We start from the raw sequence: 22,685 nt of genomic DNA, 5'->3' as shown, positions 1-22,685 counted from the left end.
GGGAAAACAAGATCTAGTGATCTGCGATCGTTATTTTGGTCTTTCAAGTTCAGTGCTACAGACAGATACAGAAAAGGGTAGCCTAAGTTTAATAAAGTTTAAAAAACAATGTATTTTTCTTTAATGTCACTTTTCCGGGTATGTTTGGTTATAATTCTTGAAAAGTTCAACCTTTTAGATTTTAAGTTATGAGGGTTTAATCATTCGAGTTTCGATTGGTTTTGTCTGATCGGATGTAGGGGAACGCGACGCTTCTGCTCCTCCATTACAACACTGGAGACGAAAGCAGTGACATCGTGTCCGTGTTTTTATTATTCCCCTACAGGTAGAGTTCGTACTACCTATTACAAGCCTTAAAAGTTATTGATTATGCTTGTTTAATGAACAGGGAGCGTTGTGGTGACTGTGATAACTAGCCTAAGAGCTACTATACTCACCTTAGCTTCCTGGTTAGCTGCGTCCTGTGTGTGCTAAGTTTGTTTTACTGTGTTAGCATAACCAGAATGGGTGTAATGTTTACTCAGTATGTGACAGTGTAATGTCTGAAACTGTTTTGAAATATTACCATTACAACACTGGAGACGAAAGCAGTGACATCGTGTCCGTGTTTTTATTATTCCCCTACAGATAGAGTCCTTACTCATAAGGGGCGTAACATTTTGGAGGCACCGCGCTGGGATTGAGTGAGACAAAGATTGACTTCTGCTAGGACCAGACGTCTCCAGCTCTCATTCAGCTCCCCTTAACTTACTTACCCAGGCCGACAACATCTACTGGACAACTGTGTGGCAGTGTGAGTTTCTGCAACCGATGGCAACAGTAATCTGAGGTTAACCTAAAGTGCCAGGAGTGCTGCAACCAAGGTTTAGCAAACAAATTACTGCTACAACAGAACACTGATCAGCTACCACAACGAAGATGGAGTCAACCGAGGTAGAGGCATTACAGTTGGAGATAATCGGACTTTTGTGCACACTGCCTGCAGAAAGCCTAACAGAACTGTGTGATTTTCTCACCATTGCTGGGCCAAAATTTGAACATGTGACAGGAAAGAATAGAACATCGCTCATCTTAATGATTAGTAATCATCTACAGAGTGATGAGTTCCAAAAGTTAGAGGATTTGGGAATGTCAGCATTTCTCTGCTTTAGAGATAAGATAACTGAGCTCCAAGTTGAGGCTACAGATATCCATGTAAAGGAACTTAAAGCAGCACGACACGAACAGCAGAATGAATATGATGAGATACTAGGCACTACATCAACAAAAACCAGACCTTCTCAGTCTCATGTACCATCCCAAATAAAACATACTCACGAGGAGGATGTACATAAAGTTCAGACTGCCATGTCCAGCCTTGGAATTCCAGCTTCAGCTCTACGTCAGACCCCTGCTGTATGGCACAAAGAATTTAAAATATCTGGACAAATTGGAGACCCAGGACAAAAGGATCGCCTCACATTTTCCAGTCTCGCACGACAGATTGAGCATGGCCTCCTCAAAGGCTTTCCAGAGACGGAGATTGTTGATGCTGTCATAAGGGCCATTGTCCCGGGGATGCAATTGCGGAGCTACCTAGAGGGAAAAAATGACCTTACTCTCCCCACTCTGAGAAGAATACTGCGCTGCCATTATCAGGAAAAAAGTGCAACAGAATTATATAAACAGCTGTCATCAGAAGCACAAAGCGTTAAAGAGACCCCTCAGAGTTTTCTCATCCGCACTCTAGACCTACGACAGAAGATTCTGTTTGCATCACAAGAGTCAGAGTCAGGCTTACGTTATGATCCAGTGCTAGTGCAGAACATGTTTCTCCATACAGTTATGACTGGTTTGTTGAATGATAACATAAAACGTGACCTTCAGCCATCTCTAGAACAAGCTGGTGTTTCTGATGAACTGTTATTTGAAAAGTTAAATATTGCATGTGCCTATGAAAGTGAGAGGCAGGACAAGAAAAAAATGCACGCACCACAGCGATCTGTGACTGTCCACTCTGCTCAGTCTGACTACACCACCACTGAGAAGAAGGACAAAATAAGCCAGTCGAGTCACAGTAAGAGTCAAACAGATATTCTCTCAGAACTGCAGGAGATGAAAGCAAACATGACCCTGCTTAAAGATCTGAAAGCTGAAGTGTCTTTTATTAAAGAGTCTATGCAGCAGCCCTCTTATCTGCAGAGGCAGCACCCAAGCCCGGTATCAGAACCAGATTGCACACCAGCACAATCAGCACCAGCTTACCACAACTCATCACAGACACACAAGCCTGCAATACATCATAGTTACCATCAAGCTACTCCAGTGCAATACAGCTACTTGCAACCCCATCCAACATATCACAATTATTTACCACCACCCTCAGGACAACATGATCATCTTCCACCCAATCAGAGATATGGAAATCAACGCCCCCTCTCCACAACTTCACCACGGCCTAGGAGGAGGTGCTACGCCTGCCAGCAGGAAAATTTGGAGGACTGCATTCATTGCTTCAGGTGTGGCAGCAGTGAACACTTCTCAGCTGGCTGCAGGATGAGGAGATCAGGCCAATTCAGAGGGAGTGCTTTAAACGAGCAAGGGTTACCCCAGCGGGGCAGGGAGTGACCACATCATCAGCAGTGCCCCAACTCTGTGCACACTGTGGTGCAAGCGGGTTAAAGGTGAGACTGAGACAATGTTCATCTTGTAAAAGTGTGTTATACTGTTCCGAGAGATGTCAACATGAACATTGGACTGTACATAAAAATCAATGCTCGACAGCTTCCTGTAGTACTGTCCAAGCCACACCACGAAAGAAAACCCAAGTTAAATTTGCTCCACTAGTTGGACAAAAATATTTGGTTGACTGCTATATCCAAGGTCAGCAAACTAGGGCATTGTGGGACTCTGGCTCACAAGTGACTGTAGTCAGTGAACAATGGAAAGCAGAACATCTGCCACATGTGACTTTGAGAGGCATTACTGAGATCATTGAAAACAGTGATACTTTGAATCTCATTGCAGCCAATGGCCAAAACATGCCGTACTTGGGATGGATAGAAGTCACATTCAAGCTAGCTGCAGATGGAGTCCCAACAACAGAGGTTGTTGTCCCTTCACTAGTAATTAAAGGCAACAGTCTTGCTCGCCCTATTATAGGTTCAAATGTCATTGGCCTGATAGTGGATACAGAGCTGCAGCAAAGCAAAGACACCAATAAACAGCAGTTAATCAAAGCTGTCCACGCAGCTTTTTCTGACTTTGAAATGGATGATGCTGAAGTGTTTGTGGCTAGAGTTGCTGCTGAACAGCAATTTTTGGAATATAATGTCAAGACCACCAGAGGACAAGTACATGTCCCAAAACACACATCAGTAAAAGTAGAGTGCCGTGTTAATGCAACCCTCTTACAGGAGACAACTCTGATCTTCGAACCCAGTGTCAACCCACAGTGGTCGGAAGGCCTAGAGTTCACTGACACCCTCTTAAAACTGGAGAAAGGTACAAAATCAGTTGTGATTGTGGATGTGCAAAACCCAACAGACCATGACATAATACTCTCTGGAAGGTCTGTTATTGGGACAGCACAGCCAGTCCAAGCAGTTTACCCGACGACAATCTTTGAACAGCCCTGCTCCACGTCCCCATCAACAGTTGCTAATGTAGAGGTGAGGAAACAACAAACCACTGATTGTGACTGGGACCCCCCAGTTAATTTGGATCATCTCAGTCCCCCTGAAAGAGATCTGGTTAAACAGATGTTGAGAGAGGAGTCAGGCTCCTTTTCCTGTTCCGATGATGATATTGGATGCATCGAGAACCTGCGACTGTCCATCTCACTGAAAGACACAGAACCTGTGGCCAAAACTTACCTCTCAGTTCCAAAACTATTATACCAAGAAATGAAGACCTATCTACATGATCTGATCACACAAGGTTGGGTGCGCAAATCGAATTCCCCCTATTCTTCTCCAGTGGTGTGTGTCCGAAAAAAAGATGGAAGCTTACGCCTTTGTATCGACTACCGTGAGTTGAACCATAAGACTGTACCAGACCGCCAGCCCATTCCCAGAGTACAGGACATTATGGATGGCCTGGGGGGCAACTCATGGTTTTCGCTGTTAGATCAAGGTAAAGCTTACCATCAGGGGTTTATGGCGGAACACAGTCAGCCCCTCACTGCTTTTGTGACCCCTTGGGGTTTATATGAATGGATTCGTATACCATTTGGTTTAATGAACGCACCAGCTGCCTTCCAGCGGTGCATGGAAGAATGTCTCGAGGGACTCAGGGATGAAATTTGCATTCCATACCTTGATGACATCCTTGTTTTCAGTAAGTCATTCGAAAGCCATGTTGAACATGTCAGAACTGTGCTTAGACGATTGAGAATGTATGGCATCAAGTTGAAGCCAGCCAAATGTGAAATGTTTCGGCATGAGGTTCGCTATCTTGGGCGGGTCATTTCATCAGAGGGCAGTAAAATCGACCCTGCTGATACCATTGCTGTCAGGGCCCTGAAAGACAAACGGCCAGCCACTGTGGGAGAACTGAGAGCCATTATGGGCCTTCTGAGCTATTATCGTCAGTATATTCGAGACTTTTCTCAAATAGCTGCCCCTCTTTATGATCTCATGAGAGCTCCTGCAGATTCAAATCAAAGTGACACACATGTTACAAGACAGAGACAGAATAAAAGAAAAACGGGGACTCCCTCCAACTTTCCCATTGTGTGGTCAGAAAACCACCAGCACTTGCTTGAGGAACTGTTGGATCACCTGGTGGAGCCACCAATCCTTGCCTTTCCTGATTTTAGTAAACCCTTTGTACTACACACAGATGCTTCCAATCTGGGTCTGGGGGCAGTTTTGTATCAGGAACAGGAAGGAAAAATGCGTGTAATAGCATATGCCTCGCGAACACTCACCAAATCTGAAAAAAACTACCATTTCCACTCTGGAAAATTGGAATTTCTTGCCTTAAAATGGGCTGTCTGTGAAAAATTTAGAGACTATTTGATTGGCTCATCATGCACTGTATATACAGATAATAATCCGCTCACTTATGTCTTGTCTACAGCGAAGTTGAATGCAACCGGGTGTCGGTGGGTGGCTGAATTAGCGGATTTTCACCTTACCATTCGATACCGACCAGGGAAAGAAAACATCGATGCAGACTGTCTGTCAAGGCTGCCAGTGGATATTAACACCATGATGGAACACTGTACTGAGGAAATGTCATCCCGTTCAGTTCAAGCAGTTGTACAGTCAGTTGAGGACCCAAGTTCCCATGCGGTGTGGTCCATGGCACTCTCTGCTCAATGTAAAGAAATCAGCACTTCACACCAGTCGCTTCTTTCATTGGAAGAGATTTGTCGAGCTCAGAGGGAAGATAAAAATATTGGCCCTGTGATTGAATATTGTCAGTTAAATAAAAAACCTGACAGAAAACAGCTAAAATCACTCAGCAAAGAGAGTAAAAGACTACTACACGAATGGGAAAAACTGATTTTGGATGATGACAGCATCCTGCGTCGAAAGACAGCCAAACGGATACAACTTGTTTTGCCTGAAAAGTACAAAGCAACCGTTATGAAGGAACTACATGATGGCATGGGACATCAAGGGGTTGATCGAACCACTTCATTAGTGAGAGAACGTTTCTTCTGGCCATACATGCAACATGACATTCAGCACTATGTGGCTCAGAGATGCACATGTATAAAACAGAAGAAACCAAGCCGAGAGGTCAGGGCGCCTCTTACTAATATTGTCACAACCCAGCCTTTTGAGTTGGTTTCTCTCGATTTTTTGCATGTTGACAAGTCAGCTGGCGGATATGAGTACATATTGGTCATAATTGATCATTTCTCAAGATTCGCCCAGGCTTACGCCACAACATCTAAGTCAGCAAAAACTGTGGCTGATAAACTTTTTAATGATTATGCATTGAAATTTGGATTCCCCCTACGTATTCATCACGATCAAGGTGGTGAATTCGAAAACCAGCTTATGTCACAACTAAAAAGAACCTCTGGAGTTTTGGGCTCGCGGACAACACCGTACCATCCTGAAGGCAACGGTCAAGTCGAACGTTTCAACCGTACACTCATACAAATGCTGAGGACCCTTACAGAGAAAGAGAAGTCCAACTGGAAAGAGTCACTGAACAGATTGATTTTTGCATACAATTGCACAAAATGTGAAGTCACTGGTTTTTCCCCCTTCTTTCTTCTGTTTGGAAGGACTCCAAGACTGCCGATTGATGTACTCTTCCGCTTGACACCAGAAACAGGTACACCTGATCACAGAGAGTACATGCGAAAATGGCGAGAAGGGATGCAACAAGCTTATGAGATAACACGGAACAATGCAAGAAAATCAGCTGAAAGAGGCAAAAGAAACCATGATTGCAAAATAAAGAGCTCAGAGCTGGAACCTGGAGACCGTGTCCTGGTTAGGAATTTGACCCCGAGAGGCGGGACTGGTAAACTCCGCAGTCATTGGGAGGACATCATCCACAAGGTTGTGCGGCGAGTAAATAAGGATGCTCCTGTATATGAGGTGGTACCTGAACAAGGAAAGGGGAGAGATAGTAGGATACTACACCGCAACCTCTTACTTCCCTGTGACCACCTACCTCTGGAAGTTCCCCTAAAAGTTGCCAGATCACGGAAAAAAGGTTCGACACAAACAAGTGACAGTGAACATAATAGTCAACAAAAGGACATCAGTGGTGAGGATTCAGAGGATGAATGGTTTTACTACCCATGCCCTGAGCCACACAACCGAACAGGTCCCACTGCTGAGGAGCACACTGATGTGTCGGCAGACCCTGAGCCCACATCAGCAAGGGGAGGGACAAGGCCAGAAGAGGACCGAGAGACGGTGTTAAATCTGGAGGAAGATCAAGCGATGCCTGACCTGCTCATGGAAGATGGAGCGCCTGAACAACTGGAAAATTGTGGAGACAACCCTCTACCACCATCCATGTCACCTCCTTCATGTGAGAACCACGGTGGAGATGAGCGAGTACAAGATAGGCCTAGGAGAGAACGGCGACCACCACGGCGATTTACCTATGATGAACTGGGTTGTCCATCTTGTTACAGTTTGGGACTTCCACCAAGGTCCACATATTGGCTTGACCCAGTGCACTATTGTGGACCCTTTCAAGCAAGGTCTATGTGGCCGGAGCCAGTTCAGGTGTCCACCTACGATCCTGTATTTGTGTATTGCTGATCCACCTTTTTCTTTTGGACTTAATTATTGGCATTTAAAGACTTTGATTAGGTCATGTGCCTGTGTATGGACCAAGTAATCTCTTTATGGTTTTATGGATTATATTTGTCATCTTACTCCTTTCCTTATTGGATGTCGAGGACGACATTTCTGTTGAAGGGGAGTGTGTAGTGGTTATAAAACTATTTTAGACAACCAAAAGGGAAAACAAGATCTAGTGATCTGCGATCGTTATTTTGGTCTTTCAAGTTCAGTGCTACAGACAGATACAGAAAAGGGTAGCCTAAGTTTAATAAAGTTTAAAAAACAATGTATTTTTCTTTAATGTCACTTTTCCGGGTATGTTTGGTTATAATTCTTGAAAAGTTCAACCTTTTAGATTTTAAGTTATGAGGGTTTAATCATTCGAGTTTCGATTGGTTTTGTCTGATCGGATGTAGGGGAACGCGACGCTTCTGCTCCTCCATTACAACACTGGAGACGAAAGCAGTGACATCGTGTCCGTGTTTTTATTATTCCCCTACAGGTAGAGTTCGTACTACCTATTACAAGCCTTAAAAGTTATTGATTATGCTTGTTTAATGAACAGGGAGCGTTGTGGTGACTGTGATAACTAGCCTAAGAGCTACTATACTCACCTTAGCTTCCTGGTTAGCTGCGTCCTGTGTGTGCTAAGTTTGTTTTACTGTGTTAGCATAACCAGAATGGGTGTAATGTTTACTCAGTATGTGACAGTGTAATGTCTGAAACTGTTTTGAAATATTACCATTACAACACTGGAGACGAAAGCAGTGACATCGTGTCCGTGTTTTTATTATTCCCCTACAGATAGAGTCCTTACTCATAAGGGGCGTAACACTGCCACGGTATCTGAAAACTGTCAACTCAGGTTGGCAAAACTGGGGAGCAGCTCAGGGAAGGCGATGAAGTAGCAGCAGACGATGGTTGTGAAAGTGAGGCTGCAGATTGAGAGGACTGAACAGACAGTGGAGAGGAGGATGCCCCGCCTGAAGTTGAAGCCATTGAGTCTGGAAAGGTACAACACATGAAATTGAAAAACATTAAGTATAAAAGTTTTTGGTAAAGAAAAAAAAAATGTTTATCAAAACAAGATATACACAATATGTTTAAATCTCACAACTGCAATTATTTTGAAATATCTTATCGACTGGTCATATCAAATTAAGTTATACATAAATATATACAAGTACATGTACTTTTTACTGTTACAATTTTTCATCATTTAAATTGTGTTAGTGATATCAAAATTACTTGTGTAAAGTAATGTTAGGGAACTGTTAATGTAGAGTGTTTCCTTTTCTAACAGACTGTTGTGTGTCCCCTGCACAGGAACTACCAGGCGTAAATGAGAAGCTGTACATTGTTGTCCTTGTCAAATAAACAAACATATGAAATATGACTGAAATGTGTCTTTGTTGACCTTTCATTTTCACTTTTGATCTGTAGTTAGGTGTAAAGCACATGTTTTTATGCAAAAGTTACACAAGACTATATCTCAAAATACTTACTATTTTGGGCCCATGCAGCAACCAGTCTTCTGGCCTGAATGGGCTTCAGCACAGGCAATAAGTCTCCTTCGGTGATATACTGGAAATCATCTGTGGTTGTAGTGCCAAGTTTCTCCAACACATCCTCTAAAGCAGCCAAAACTTCCTGTGAAAGACCAGGAAGCACTGCTCGAATGGCATCGCGGTTGTCCTTTTGTATATCCATCATATCTGTTGAAATACAGAAAACTAAAAAAAGGTTGATCTCTGAACCATTAATATCAAGCCTTTACACTGCCAAAACACTATGTACAAACCGATTCCCATCTTTTATGTAAGATGATAATGGCCACATGTCAATCAGTTTACTAATGTGTCTGCATTCTAATCTTCCTGTTTCATCCTTTACAAAGTACATGTGGTAGTGTGGAAGAAATTCTCCACGATACACTCTCATCAGAAAATGAAGTGCAGATTCATCCTTCACCAATGTAAGGATGAGTTCACCAAACTCCAGTGACTCATCATTCCTACTGACTACAAATTGGCCCTTCTTGTACATTATTCCATTATACTGCACATCTGTGGGAGTCATTGTATTGTTTTCAGTGAACCCAAAATGAAGAACTGCACCTTTAACTTCCTCAATGTAAAGTTCTAAATAAAATGGTGAGCCATCTTTTATTTGCAAGGTTGGGAGAGTCACTGTTCCAGCAGAAAGAAAGGCCTGTAACATTTGATGTCTCTCTGAAAGAGTCAGACACAGATTTTTGAAGTTCTTCAGTTGTCTGGCACATCTTTTGAAGTAACTATGTTTGCTCTCGAACCGCATGGTCCAGAGCCTGATGAGTGGACCAAATTTCAGAATCAGCCCTGGATAGTGCTGTAAATAATGATGTTTAGGTCTCAGTGCGTTATCTGGAAACAATACCTTCCTGGTTTCCAAATATTCCTGGATGAGAACATTCAAATATGCAACCTGAGGCTTGGAAATTTGCTGAGCACAAATCAGGTCAACAATATCCTTAAGCTGCAATGTTAACTGCCATATATCATCTTGTGGATCCTGCACCTTATCACCAATTAACAGAGGCAACAGTCTCAAGAAATTCCAGTTTTGTACTGCTTGTCCACTGAGTTTCAGTGCTTTTGGAGTGACAGCACAAGGTTTGGAACAAGTATCTGTTGCTTTGTATTTGAATTGTCTGATGTGCCTGTTCAAAATTGTGTATGTCAGCCATTTCTTTTTGACAATCATGTTCTACCTTTTTCCCTCATCCTTTTGCCATAAAACGCAACAGAAGAAGAAGAAGAAGAGTAGGTCATACCTATTTAAATGACATTTTATGTCTAATAGGGAGGAAAAATAACGATAACTGAGAAAGATGTGGCGAAAAAGAAAATGTAGAACACGTATTGATGAATTGTAGAACATATGAACCTGAAAGGGAGAGACTGAGAAGAATGGTTGGAAGGACAGGTCAAGAATGGACTCTTAAAGGAATATTGGGAAATGAAGGAAATATAGTGGGTATTTACTGATTAAGGAAAGCATTATTTATTTATTTTAGAATTTTAGGAGGATGTGCCAGCAACACCCTGCCTTATTGTGTGTGGTATGTCTGAACCTATTTTAGAATATTTCAGAATACAAAATTAAAAAATAGAATTTAATAAATGTAAAGTAATGTTGATTCACACTCGTATACAATAGGTGGCGGTATGCACCTTAAAGTTGCTTGCGATCCCCCATAATAGAAAAGAAGAAGAAGAAGCAGAGGAAGAGGAGGCATAATGCTCCTTTTTACAAAAACATGGAACATTTCTCCACAGATCTGCCACCTTGCAGGTTCAAAGCTTCACCTGGGGACAGCGAAGAGAACTGCGGGGACATACTTTCATCAGGTAACACCCAGGGAAAACATCCACACAGGAAATTTCTGTGTTTTTGAAACTGCCTCATGGTGTAAACTGAGTCCCGTTTCAGAAAGCGGGATAAGTGATAATCCCGAGTAAATTATGAGTAACTAAGTGCACATCCTGGGTTTTCGGTTTCAGAAAGACGTGTAGTCGTTATCCCGAGTGAAGGTCATCCTTACCATGTCTTACTGTTTAGTTGAGACCTAGCAGGGGGAAAGTATCAGAAGAGTGTGATCACACCGCGATTAGATGGTTTATCGTAACAGGTCTTGTGCGAAAATCTGTTTCCTTCGTGTCGGGATCGCGCACTGCAGCCAGAGAGACGGATTTGATCACTTTCACTGCGCTGATCAATTTATCGGTAAAACAACTCGTATAATCATGTCAAGGTTATAACTTTCAGTTAAATCGGCATCTAACAAAATTGTAAAATAAGTAAATAAACGAGGTCTGGTGTGGAGTTTTTCTTACACAGTTTTGTGTTGTTTTTTTTTATAGGTTTATTTCCAACTGTTGTCACTTATGGCCGACAAATAAAAGTCAGTCACCAAACACAGGTTTCCAACACGGTGTGTGTATTTATGCTTTTTCATTTCTGACATCAGAGGACGGAAGCTGGCCGATAACAGGGCACAAAAATTAAGACTTCCTTACAAAATGAGAGTGTAGACCCAAGGACGTTAATCCCATCTCATTGTTGGGGGGCGGGGGACCATAAACAGGAACATTTCTTAAGAGCAATTTTGGGGGTGGGGTCAGCGAGGTTCCATTGAAATGTAACGTAAAATGTGGTTTTAAAAGTTTTTAAACCACATTCAAGCAGCAGGACTAAAAATGACTAGTGTTTTTGGAATTAGAGCAGATTGTGTGTGAACCAGATGCAAAAAAGCGGTAAAATCCACCTTTTATTGAAGTTTCAAAAATCAGAAAAAGGTTTCACAAATCCCAAATATGGTTATAAATATTCTGCTAGTAGAGCAGCATAATCTAGTTCAGGTTTGTAGTGTCTAGGTGTTGTAGTTTTGGAACTGGATCAGTTCTAGTGTGAACCAGATGCAAAAAAGTGGTAAAATCAACCTTTTATTGAAGTTTCACAAATCAGATAAAAGTTTCACAAAACCCAAACCTGGTTATAAATATTCTGCTATTAGTTGAACATAATCTAATCCAGGTTTGAAGAGTCTAGGTTCTGTAGTTTTGAAATTGGAGCAGTTATACTATGACAGAGATCCAAAAAAAGTGGTGAAATGAATCTTTATTGAAGTTTCACAAATCAGAAAAAGGTTTCTACAAATCCCAAACATGGTTACAAATATTCTGCTATTAGAGCAGAATAATCCAGTGCAGGTTTGAAGTGTCTAGGTGTTGTAGTTTGGGAATTGGAGCAGATCTCACATGACCAAGACCGCAAAAAGGTAAAAGTTGCCTTTTATGGAAGTTTCACAAATCAGATAAAAGTTTGACAAATAACAAACATGATTTGAAATATTCTGTTATTTGAGCAGAATATTCCAGCCCAAGTTTGAAGAGTCTAGGTGTTGTAGTTTTTAAACTAGAGTCAGTTAAAGATGCGGAAGGTAGTGAAAAATTAAGTTAGTGAAAAATTGGCCTTTTTGCCATTTCCCGAATCGGAAGTTAGAATTGGAAACCAACTCCAGCTTCGTCATTTATCGTGCGATTAATTGATTTATTGTTTATCGCGACAGGCCGTCAACTTTAAACATTTTTTTACTCAAATCCATGACAGGTCGCTGGATGAGTGACTGCCTTAGCACTCAGACAACAGGCTTACCAGGTCTTCTGGGGGAACCCGACTTTGTTTTGTATGCAAAGCTAAAGTTGGCTTCTGATTGTAGCTTCCAATTTGGTAAATAGTTTAAGGGCTGGTCCACCCAATTTTACACAACCTTGAGTGTCGGCTCTAGCTTAAAAACTGCAAGACGCTTTAACCGTGACTAGAATATTGTGGCAGTTTTTATAGTAACTGTTTCCTGAAAAGAAATTGATTTCAATAACTGCAGAAGTAAGGGAGCTCAACATCAGGCTTTCTGCAATTTAACCTTTATTTTGTCTTTACATTTTAAATTAAAGTTGCTGGAATGTTTTTTTTTTTCATACCCTAAATAATTTGCTTTTTAAATCTTTAACTAACCCGGTTTCCCCCCTGATTTTAGCTCCACATGCTCTCTGTCCTGCAAAAGGCTCGAGGTTGGACATCACACCACCTGCATCCCAGTGTCCTTCAGCCTGTTGGGGAGGTCAGACATTTAGTCACACATTTACATTCACATATGCTTATTATGATGTTAGTCTTTAACAGTTTTGCTTTCTCAAGGTAAAATAACAATGCAACACACAACTACTATTTAAAACCAAAATCACACTTTGATATTTAAGCTCCACATATGGGCTTAGATACATCCATTTCCTCTAATTATAATTATTTGTGCTGAAAAATTTGGGAGCTATGCTTATGACAAAACCTGTCACAATAACCAATAAATCAGTTAATCATAAGATAAATTAAAACAAACTCAATAATTCCCATTTGCATGATTTATCGCTTTTCTCATTTCTGTCACTTTTTCTAACAAAAACTGGATGACTAAAATCTTCAGGCTGGTGCATTGACATCAACTAGCCCTTTTTTGAAGGACAATTTTGTTTACAGAGACTTCAGAATTCTTTTTATTTGTTGTTTCAGTTGTTTTGTTTATTAATTTTATATATTTAAAATATCTTCTAGTTCCAGTATCAAATGTTCATTAGAGTTTAAAGATTATTAATTTTTGAGAATGTGTTCTTGCTTTATTATGCCATTAGCATTTTATAAACAACAATGTTATTGTTTATTGCAATAATTTCTGGGACAATTTATCATCTGGCAAAATTTCTGTTATCATAACAGGCCTATTTGTGCCCTATTCTTACTAGGTTTGTGTCAGGAAACCAAGCAGTTAAAATAAGCTGCTTTGGTTTTATGTCATTTTGGCTGCGTTCACACTGCCACCTTAGGTGACCCAATTCCGTTTTTTTATTTATTTTTATTTTGTATGCTTTAATGCAACCTGTATTTGATATTTTCATGACAGTCTGAACAACACAGATCAGATTCCCTAGGTCAGACACTACCAGCACTGAGGCTTTACTCAAAATCAATGGAATGTTAGCAGGTTCCACTTCAGTTTCTATATTACACTTTGTGCTGCCAATTTTAGCAGTTATCTTTGCCTTTTTGATGCATAGTATACAATTTTTCCATCTCCAAACTCGAATGGCCTGTGACTTTGTGTTTCTGTCTCTTTTTGATCCTCACTCTTTGTTTATAACAGTACTGTAGATGTCCACAAACTGTCCTAGTGCAATCAGTGTCTACTATTGCCAGGCCCAAACATTGTGTCATGAATATTACTACATCTGTGGGTGATTCTTTGGTGTATGGAGTTCAGTGACGTGCGGTCAGGGGAGGCAGAGCCTCACCTGTTATCATGGAAAAGTAATATATAATGATAAAATAATTTATATTGCTCTGTGGTTTGTACTATAAAGTACCTATTTTTCATTTAGCTTAACCAATTCTGATTATTTTTTCTTCAAAATTGCTGAATCTTTGCATTTTCCCGTTCAAATGCTCGGAAGCGAAGCAGGTGAGGCAGCAGTGAGCTGAGCCTCATAGACCTCTTTTTCTCTTTTAGGAACAAATTATCTAGCTTAGCTAATAATGTGGTCATTCCAGGGTCTTTAGTTAGATCATCAACTGGAATTTCCATAGCTGTGTCTAGAGCTTACTTTTTGTTCTCCAAATCTGTAACTCTCGTCCAACTATTGACTTTATTCTTCCAAGTTTTGTAAGGCTTTCCTTCTTCAAACGTTAGTGGAACTCTGGTTACTATCCATTCTCTGCTTACCAATGTTACTCAGTAAAAAATAATTCTCTTTTGGATCTGGTGAAGTTTATTCCGCTGTGCACTTCACAAACGCATCTAACATGCGCTATTGGCATGATGGTGCTGACCTTGCTACACATTCACCAATGGCTGTGTGTCTGGACTTTGACTGAGCCAGTCAAACCCTTGTTTCAAAACTTTCCCACTGTACCTCTGTCTGCATTTTCAATGTTCAAAGCTTTGGATAGTGTTTGTTTCTGTGAATATTGTATTATAAAAAATTTCACTTTGCAACTGTCCCTATAGAAGACATTGTCAACACCAAAACACATGAAACTTCACCATTAAGTGACTTATATGAGGTTTTCTTTCCTCAGCATGGCTGGAGAAGATTTGATGATGGGTTAATCAGAAATCTTTCTCTAACATCAAGAAGAAAGAAGAAACTGACGCATGTGCATATAAGGTATTATTGTTCCTATGTAATATCACTAGTAATTATTGAGTTGCCCAAATAATTGATATTTTTGTGTCTTTCTCTGGAAGAGAGCTGTCAGAAGCAGCCTATGAGAAGCTGGCAGATGAGACCCTGGATGCTCTATCTGATTACTTTGAAGATCTGGCAGACGAAGCTTTCACTGGCACAGAATATGATGTCGTATTTTCTGTAAGGCATTATAACATCAACTGGTCAGCTCTGAACATCAATTATTGTAGGAGACAGAAAACTCGATGGCTCAAATAATCGCAGAAGAACTTTGTATTTCTGTCATGAAATGGTGTGGTGAGGCAGATGCAGCAGACCCAGGTAAGATGAGTAATGGAGGTTTTAATGTAAAAAAAACACAGTCCAACCAACGGGCAGCACGGCCGAGCAGAAGCCAGGGCTCGACGCCGGTAGCAACCGTTAAATCAACGGACAACACGAAGGACTCAGAACACATTAGACGAGGACCCGACAAAGAACAGACACACAGGTGACACTAAATACACAAGAGGTAATCAGGGAACGAGAAACACCTGGAGACTAATCAAAGGGAGACAGGACAACACAGAGACACAGGAAACTCAAAATAGACACACAGAAAACACAGATCCTGACAATTTCAGAGGAATTATACATTATTTTCTATTAATAACTGTTTCAGTTTCTTTTTAGTTTATTATTTTGCAAAGTAAATAACCTAAAGCAGAAAAGGCCATCCATTCATTGAATCACCTTTTCCCACTGGAAATTTTACAATTTATCTATAGTGTAAAGTTTTATAGGTAGGTAGACCTCCATGTCTTAATTGTTACCCCTAAAATACACTACAGCCGGCTCTGCCACAGTGTAACCTCTGCAGTAAATATGCACACGTTATTCTCAATAACAGCACTTGCAGTACGTGCGTGTGGCGGCGCAGTCCGCCACCCTTCTGCAGAGCCATCCTCCAAAATTAGAATCGATTCTATTATTGCTGGACGCTGGAGCAAGTGTGGAGTCGATCTTTAAAGATTACACTGATCCAACAGGAAGCTGCACGAGCACCACATCCGTATTTTTAAAATAATTTATCAAGACAGACTAAATTTGCGGAAAATATTATGTTAATAAAAATATGGGTATATTGCTGGCAGCATGTATCACTGATGGCTGTGCATAACTGATACATGAATCACTCAAATACGTCACAGCAGGAGCGGCAGTCAACACAGAGCGATGGAGGGAAAATATTAATTTTGGAAGTTGAGAACTACAGCATTTTATGACACCATACATCTCTTTTATCGTTGGCTTTATTGCACAATCTCCCTTTTCCCACACATGCGTCTTTCACAACCTCTCTGCAGTTCACAGTGGGGCGGAGCTGAGAATGCATTCAAGCAGGGGAAGTTGGGGTATTCCAGAACTGCTGCAGTCTGCCTGCAAAGTGGAGAGCAGCACAGAGCAGTGTGGTGGTGTTCTAACTATCTGTGCTACCCATAAATCCGTCCTACCTTGTGGTAATGCGCACATCAATGTTGCGTCACATACTGCTTACTCAGCAGATTTCTTATCAATGCATCCTACCTGTGGATGTTTCATTTCAGCCTTTTTATTTCATCGAAGATTAAGATAAGCTTTAATTAATTTATTTTATACCTGGCTTTCATTAAGCTGCTGTACTACTTCATGTTTTAAGTTTACATGACAGGCAGTTTGTAAACATACTTATGGCTTTTGTTTGCCGTCTGCAATGTCGTTACTCTACTGTATACTGCAAACAGAGTCTTTGCTTGCCATCAACCATGTGAATTGGGACAAAATATGTTGTTTTTGTGGGACATTTGGTCTCAGAAAAATACTTCAAAATAGTTTACTTTAATAACACTCCTTTTATGGAATAGAACATGTTGGTAGCGATATTATGTGAGGTTGAAGCTGTGTAATAGCCGTGTAATATTAGTGTATATTAATCATATCCTATCATTTCAGGTATACAGTGACCTGCTCAGTTCGGTGGACACATTGTGGCTGCGCTGCATCTGATAAAGACTGTCATACAACCTCGTCACTCAAATAATGTTATCCAATGTATTTAACATTAACACAACCTGCTATAGTTTTCGGTTAGTAAATATGACGTTAGCAGTTTTAGACGCATATATCACTGACACATAGACATAGCTATCTATCCGTGCTACAGTAGAAAAACCTGACAAGGTAGCACATATAGTCAGAACTGGGATGCAGTGTATTTTAGGGGTTAATTCCCTCCACACATTGTTAGTAAGACTGAAATATAGACTCTGGTTTCGTCCACCCCACAACAGTAGTATTACTTCCAGAAAACAAACAAAACAATGTTACATGTTACAAAAATTCAGAGGTGCATGAGCAACCATGGTAATTCGGACCAACAGGCAGGGACGTGCCAAGTTCTATGAGACTACCATAAACCTAGTTGGTAACACTTTATTTGAAGGGTGACATTGTCATAGAAATGACGACACTTGTCATGAACATGGAGTCTTCATAAATGATTGACTGTTGTCATGAAGTGTCATTCGGTAAATGACACCTTAATGCAAAGTTGCATTAAGACTTGTATTTTAATGCAAAGCATCGACTTTGCATTAATAGTGTCATTATTTACTAACTGACACTTAATGACAACAGTCATAAACATTCATGAAGACTCCTTCATGTTCATAAAGGAGTTGGTGTCATGTGGCAAATGTGTCTCTTTTACAAGAGACAGAAAAAAAATGATCTTGATGCAACTGGATGCTCACAAAACCTCACCTGCATCTTTCATAGTTCATTTCCTATTTAAGCCAAACCAGTTGATGTTTGTCAAATTCCAACCATTTTCTGTCACCCTGCTGGATCTCCTGCCTTGGATCACCTTTTTGTTTAAAATGTGATGGATGGTACAATCAGAACTGTTCAGGCTGTTTTTCTTTATCCAGGGGACTTTAACATGGACACTTGTAATAAATAGTTAACTAAATAGGAAGCCATTCACTTCATCTAAAAAAATTTTTGATTGTAATTTAAATTTAACACATATGAAGGACTGTGTATGTCTTCTGAATGTGTGCACAGAGTGGTGTGTTGACAGTAAAGTTGGGTGGAGGCCATGGAACCTATGTAATCAACAAACAGACACCGAACAGACAGATCTGGCTTTCTTCTCCTACCAGGTAGCACTGCAGTGTTGTCTATTATCTATGATTGTAGAATATAATATATAACCTATAATTATTTTGTTTGAAGTTTTATTTCTTGAGATTTTGTTTTTGAATTTACACTTCTTGAGTTATTTATTTTTCAACATACAGTACAGACCAAAAGTTTGGACACACCTTTTAATTCATTGAGTTTCCTTTATTTTCATGACTATTGACATTGTAGATTCACACTGAAGGCATCAAAACTATGAATAACACATGTGGAAATATGCACTAAACAAAAAAGTGTAAAACAACTGAAAATACCCCTTATATTCTAGTTTCTTCAAAGTAGCAACCTTTTGCTGTGATTACTGCTTTGCACACACTCTGCATTTTCTTGATGAGCTTCAAAAGGTCGTCACCTGAAATGGTTTTCACTTCATAGGTCAACCTGCCCTGTCAGGTTAATAAGTGGGATTTCTTGCCTTATAAATAGTCATGAAAATAAAGAAAACCCATTGAATTAGAAGGTGGGTCCAAACTTTTGGTCTGTACTGTATATAATTTAATTTGAGGCAAAAACTGCAGTGCAGTTCTCTCTCGTTCTGTTCATCTAAGCAATATATAAATAGAATGTTTCAGATGCATCTATTCAGCTCCAGATTCATTTCCTGAAGGAGCGAATCTGAAAGTCTTATAATCTTGCTAATTTCAAGAAGGCTCTTGAAGGGTAAAAAAAGAATGAAAGGAAAAAGAGGAGTAGGAAAATTATAGAAGTTAAAATTGCAAAGAAGAAAGTTTGACCAGTGTTTAAATGACCTTCATTCCATTTTCCCATGTGAGCAGCTTTGCCCAGACTTAACCCATTGCCTTTGGACTGTGTTAAAGATGTTAAATGTCCATCTTTAGCTTTAGGTCAGTGGGAAGAGACTTCTGAGTTTGAGAACCTTAAAGGAGAAACAAGACTGTTTGAAGGGGGGCCTTGAAGTCCCCACTGACTTCAAGGTCTAAGAGCACAATGATGTCTGATGACAAGAGTGGAAATCAGTGACAGTTTTCACCTCAAATTTATAGCATTTTCAAAAGACACATTAGTACAGCTCACAAAAATATCTGACCTTCTCTAGTGTTTGGACTAGAGAAGGTCAGTCCACTCCAGTGGCGCTCTGATTTTGTTATAAACTCAAACTCATACCAAATATATCTACTCAAAGGTTACAAAAAATCTCTAAAAGTCTTCTTGCTACGTTTTCTGGCATTTAGCAAATATTAATAACTTGGATAATTCTAACTGAACTAAAACAAGAGAAGCTTGGCCAGATTTAACTTTATACAAGTGAAAACAAATATGCCTTTATTTAGTGTATGTAAATATCTAGTTTTAGACTCTAATTTTATTCCCCGCTTCTTTTTCCTTTTGCGTTCCCAGTGGACCGAAACGCTACGACTGGACAGGAGAACGCTGGGTGTACATTCATGATGGAATTAGTCTCCACCAACTGCTTTCTAAAGAGTTTTCTGTTCTCTTCAATAAAAACATCCATTTGTGTCATTTGCCATATTCCTGAAGCAGCGAACCTGAAAATGATGGACTGAGTGCAGTATGCTAACCAGAATGTTTCTATGGAAACCAAAAGACCTGTATTGTCTGTTCCTCCCTCCCTTCTGAAGTTCACTACAGTCCAAACAGAAGGTCCCACAGATTCTCTCATTCCTGGTGTGGGGTCGATATGCCTCCATATTCCTACCAAAGCCTTCTGTATTCTGCTGTAATGTGTTGTTATGCCTGACTGTACTTGAGTTTTATTCTGTGTTCACTATTCTTCCCTGTATTTCCTTCCTGTAGAAAATACAACAATAAGGAAAGATTATTTATCTTTTCCAATCTGTTACTGTTTTAAACCCATATAGTTGAGCTTTTATTTTGAAAATGTGCATTTCTTCATTTTATGTTATGTTCCCAGAGTCCCAATTTGTTTCATAGCTTCCCTGTTATACTTTAACTCAGTCTAACCAAGATTAAGAAAATGTTATTAAAATGAATGAGGAATGACACATAAATACAATTTATTTCAATAAGTATTAAAAACATTGGAAGTGTTTCTATGAGCAAAATTGTGCATCATTGACTTATCACATTTGTCACTTGCAAGTTTCAAGCTTGGTGTATATCTATAAGGTAAATGGAAACCAGCAAAATCCCTGTAGTAATATAAGAATCTATCTAAATTATTTTCGATGCTGAAAACAACGTGGACTTGTCATTACAAGTCACTGTCAGCATAACACAGCATTCTTCATACAGGTCCTGGCTGACTGTTAGCGATTATTGGTTATACTGATTATTGCAGGTGTTGGTCAGAAGGGCTGACGGTGCAAAACTTACACCGTCAGCAAATTTATAAAGCCCCTGGGCAGACTTTTGTCAGCCTGGACAGGGCTGATCATCATCGGTGTGTGAATGAGCCCTTTGAGATTTCAACTGGACATATAACGGGCTTTATGAATAAAATTTATTGTTCTTATTGTTAGTACTGACAAAGATGCATGATGGAAGCTGGTTGTTCTGTTCTACACCCACTCATTGTTTCATTGAGTTTTTCTGGAGTTCAAGGTTGCAGGAGGATTAGAGTGGCTTCATGCAGTGAGTGATGCCAAAAAATTAAGCTAGAAAAAAACCAGGTATTTCAGTAGAGATTAAAAGCTTTCACACTGGGAATGACTCCATAATGCAAGTGGCTCAAATATACAGGAAATGGGCTGAATGAATAAAAATGTTCTTTTCCCACCTTTTTTTTTCAATTACATCAGCACACAAGGTTAGAATGCAAAGTGAAAGCAAGATTTGTTTCTTATAACACATGGCTCATAAATATAGTTATTCCACACACTAAGAGAACGGTCTATTTTTCATATAAACTCTTATAGTTGCCTAAACAGCATAGAGATACTAAAATATTTCTATTTTTAAGCTGAGGTTAACTTCAAACAGCAACAGCAAATCACAAAAAGAACAACTTTATACTTTGTGCAGCTGGAGACTCACATTCAATAAAGGGCTCTCATCCTTTCCAATATATTAAACCCAAAAGAGAAGTCTTGTAGTTATAGTTAAATAATTCTGATTTTAAGTTGCAGTAGACAAGAAAAACAGCTCCACTGGTGAACTATCATTTTATGTAGTAAACAATGCTGAAAGGAGCTGACTTCAAACATGGGCTTAAATTTTGTAAGGTTTATCATATGTAGAGGGGCTGCTCCTGAGCAGTCAGCAGGCGATACATGGCTGCAGGCATGGTCTTCATGTGAATCTAAAAAACAGACAGGAGTAAAAAGTGCAGTTAAAGGAGACATTTTGCAGAAGACAGGACAAGAAAATAAGGAAATGAAGTCAGTTTTTCCAAACTCCCAGTATGGTCATAAAATTCAAATATCATGAAAATGTTGATTTAAATTAGTAATTCCATTAAGAAAGTGAAACTTGTATATTATATACATTCATTACACACAGACTGATATATTTCAGATGTGTTTTTGTTTCATGTTTATTATTACTGACAACTAATGAAAATCCAAATTCAATAGCTCAGAAAATTAGAACACTAAGACAAATAGAATATACATTTTATTTAGAAATGTTGACCAAACGAAAAGTATGAGCATGTACAGGACTCAATACTTAGTTGGGGCTCCTTTTGTCTTAATTCTGTAATTAAGCAATGCAGTGTGGCATGGAGTCCATCAGTCTGTGGCACTGCTCAGATGTTATGTGAGCCCAGGTTGCTCTGATAGTGACCTTCAGCTTTTCAGTCTGGAGTATCACATCTTCCTCTTCACAATATCCCATAGATTTTCTATTGAGACAAATTTGCTGGCTAATTAAGAACAGGGATGCCATGGTCCTTAAACCAGGAACTGGTAGCTTTGGCATTGTGTGGATGCAAAGTCCTGTAGGAAAATGACATTTCCATCTCCATAAAGCTGGTCAGCAGCAGGAAGCATGAAATGCTCTAAAACTTCCTGGAGGGGTAGGGTTAGGTGGCTGTGTTGACCTTGAGCCCCAGAAAACACAGTTGACCAACACCAGCAGATGACATGGCACCCAAACCGTCACTGACTGGGGAAACTTTGAATGGACCTCAAGCAACATGGATTCTGTGCCTCTGCTCTCTTCCTCTAGGACCTTGAGTTCTAAAGGAAATGCAAAATTTTCATCAAAGAACATAACTTTGGACCACTGAGCAGCTGTCCAGTCCTTTTTCTCTTCAGCTCATGTGAGACACTTCTGATGCCAGGAGTGGCTTGACACAAAGAATGCAACAGCTGAAATCCATGTCTTGCATATGTCTGTGTGTGGGGGTTCTTGTAGCACTCCAGCTGCAGTCCACTCTTTGTGAATCTTCCCCACATTTTTAAATAGATTTTGTTTCACAATTCTCTTCAGGGTTTGGGTATCCCGACTAGTTGTACACTTTTTCCCTACCACATCTTTTCCTTTCTTTCACCTC

General features: G+C 39.9%; 2 protein-coding genes and 1 long non-coding RNA gene across 6 annotated transcripts in view; 2 read left to right on the top strand and 1 right to left on the bottom strand.

Annotated features, from left to right (window-relative positions):
- The first annotated feature begins 7,564 nt into the window (after positions 1–7,564).
- Positions 7,565–8,643, top strand: LOC111610290. Its single transcript, XR_002753568.1, has 2 exons — positions 7,565–8,259; positions 8,574–8,643. It is a non-coding gene; the product is annotated as an uncharacterized LOC111610290 (long non-coding RNA).
- A 1,853-nt stretch (positions 8,644–10,496) lies between these two features.
- fxn (frataxin) lies at positions 10,497–20,279 on the top strand. The gene is made up of 6 exons (XM_023343798.1): positions 10,497–10,636; positions 12,826–12,909; positions 14,916–15,004; positions 15,085–15,205; positions 18,110–18,207; positions 19,607–20,279. Exons 1-6 carry the CDS (start codon positions 10,526–10,528, stop codon positions 19,743–19,745), a joined length of 642 nt encoding a protein of 213 aa, XP_023199566.1. The 5' UTR covers positions 10,497–10,525; the 3' UTR covers positions 19,746–20,279.
- The window catches only part of apba1 (amyloid beta precursor protein binding family A member 1), a 58,456-nt gene continuing 55,998 nt past the window's right edge, over positions 20,228–22,685 (bottom strand). For all 4 annotated transcript variants that reach the window (XM_023343789.1, XM_023343790.1, XM_023343791.1 and 1 more), the window contains one exon: positions 20,228–21,488. In XM_023343789.1, coding sequence (XP_023199557.1) covers positions 21,417–21,488 — 72 coding nt within the window. In that variant the 3' untranslated portion in view covers positions 20,228–21,416. The remainder of the gene's footprint in view (positions 21,489–22,685) is intronic.

The sequence above is a fragment of the Xiphophorus maculatus genome, chromosome 12 (genome assembly GCF_002775205.1).
Source record: "Xiphophorus maculatus strain JP 163 A chromosome 12, X_maculatus-5.0-male, whole genome shotgun sequence".
Classification (NCBI taxonomy): Eukaryota; Metazoa; Chordata; class Actinopteri; order Cyprinodontiformes; family Poeciliidae; genus Xiphophorus; species Xiphophorus maculatus.
This window is presented reverse-complemented; position numbering and strand designations above follow the sequence as displayed.

Excerpts from the sequence above, each read along its gene's own strand:
- fxn (XM_023343798.1), top strand. The coding sequence starts at position 10,526 with ATGCTCCTTTTTACAAAAACATGGAACATTTCTCCACAGATCTGCCAC. Across the intron at positions 12,910-14,915 it reads TCCTTCAGCCTGTTGGGGAG|CATGGCTGGAGAAGATTTGA; the intron begins GTCAGACATTTA and ends TTCTTTCCTCAG. Across the intron at positions 18,208-19,606 it reads TGGCTTTCTTCTCCTACCAG|TGGACCGAAACGCTACGACT; the intron begins GTAGCACTGCAG and ends TTGCGTTCCCAG.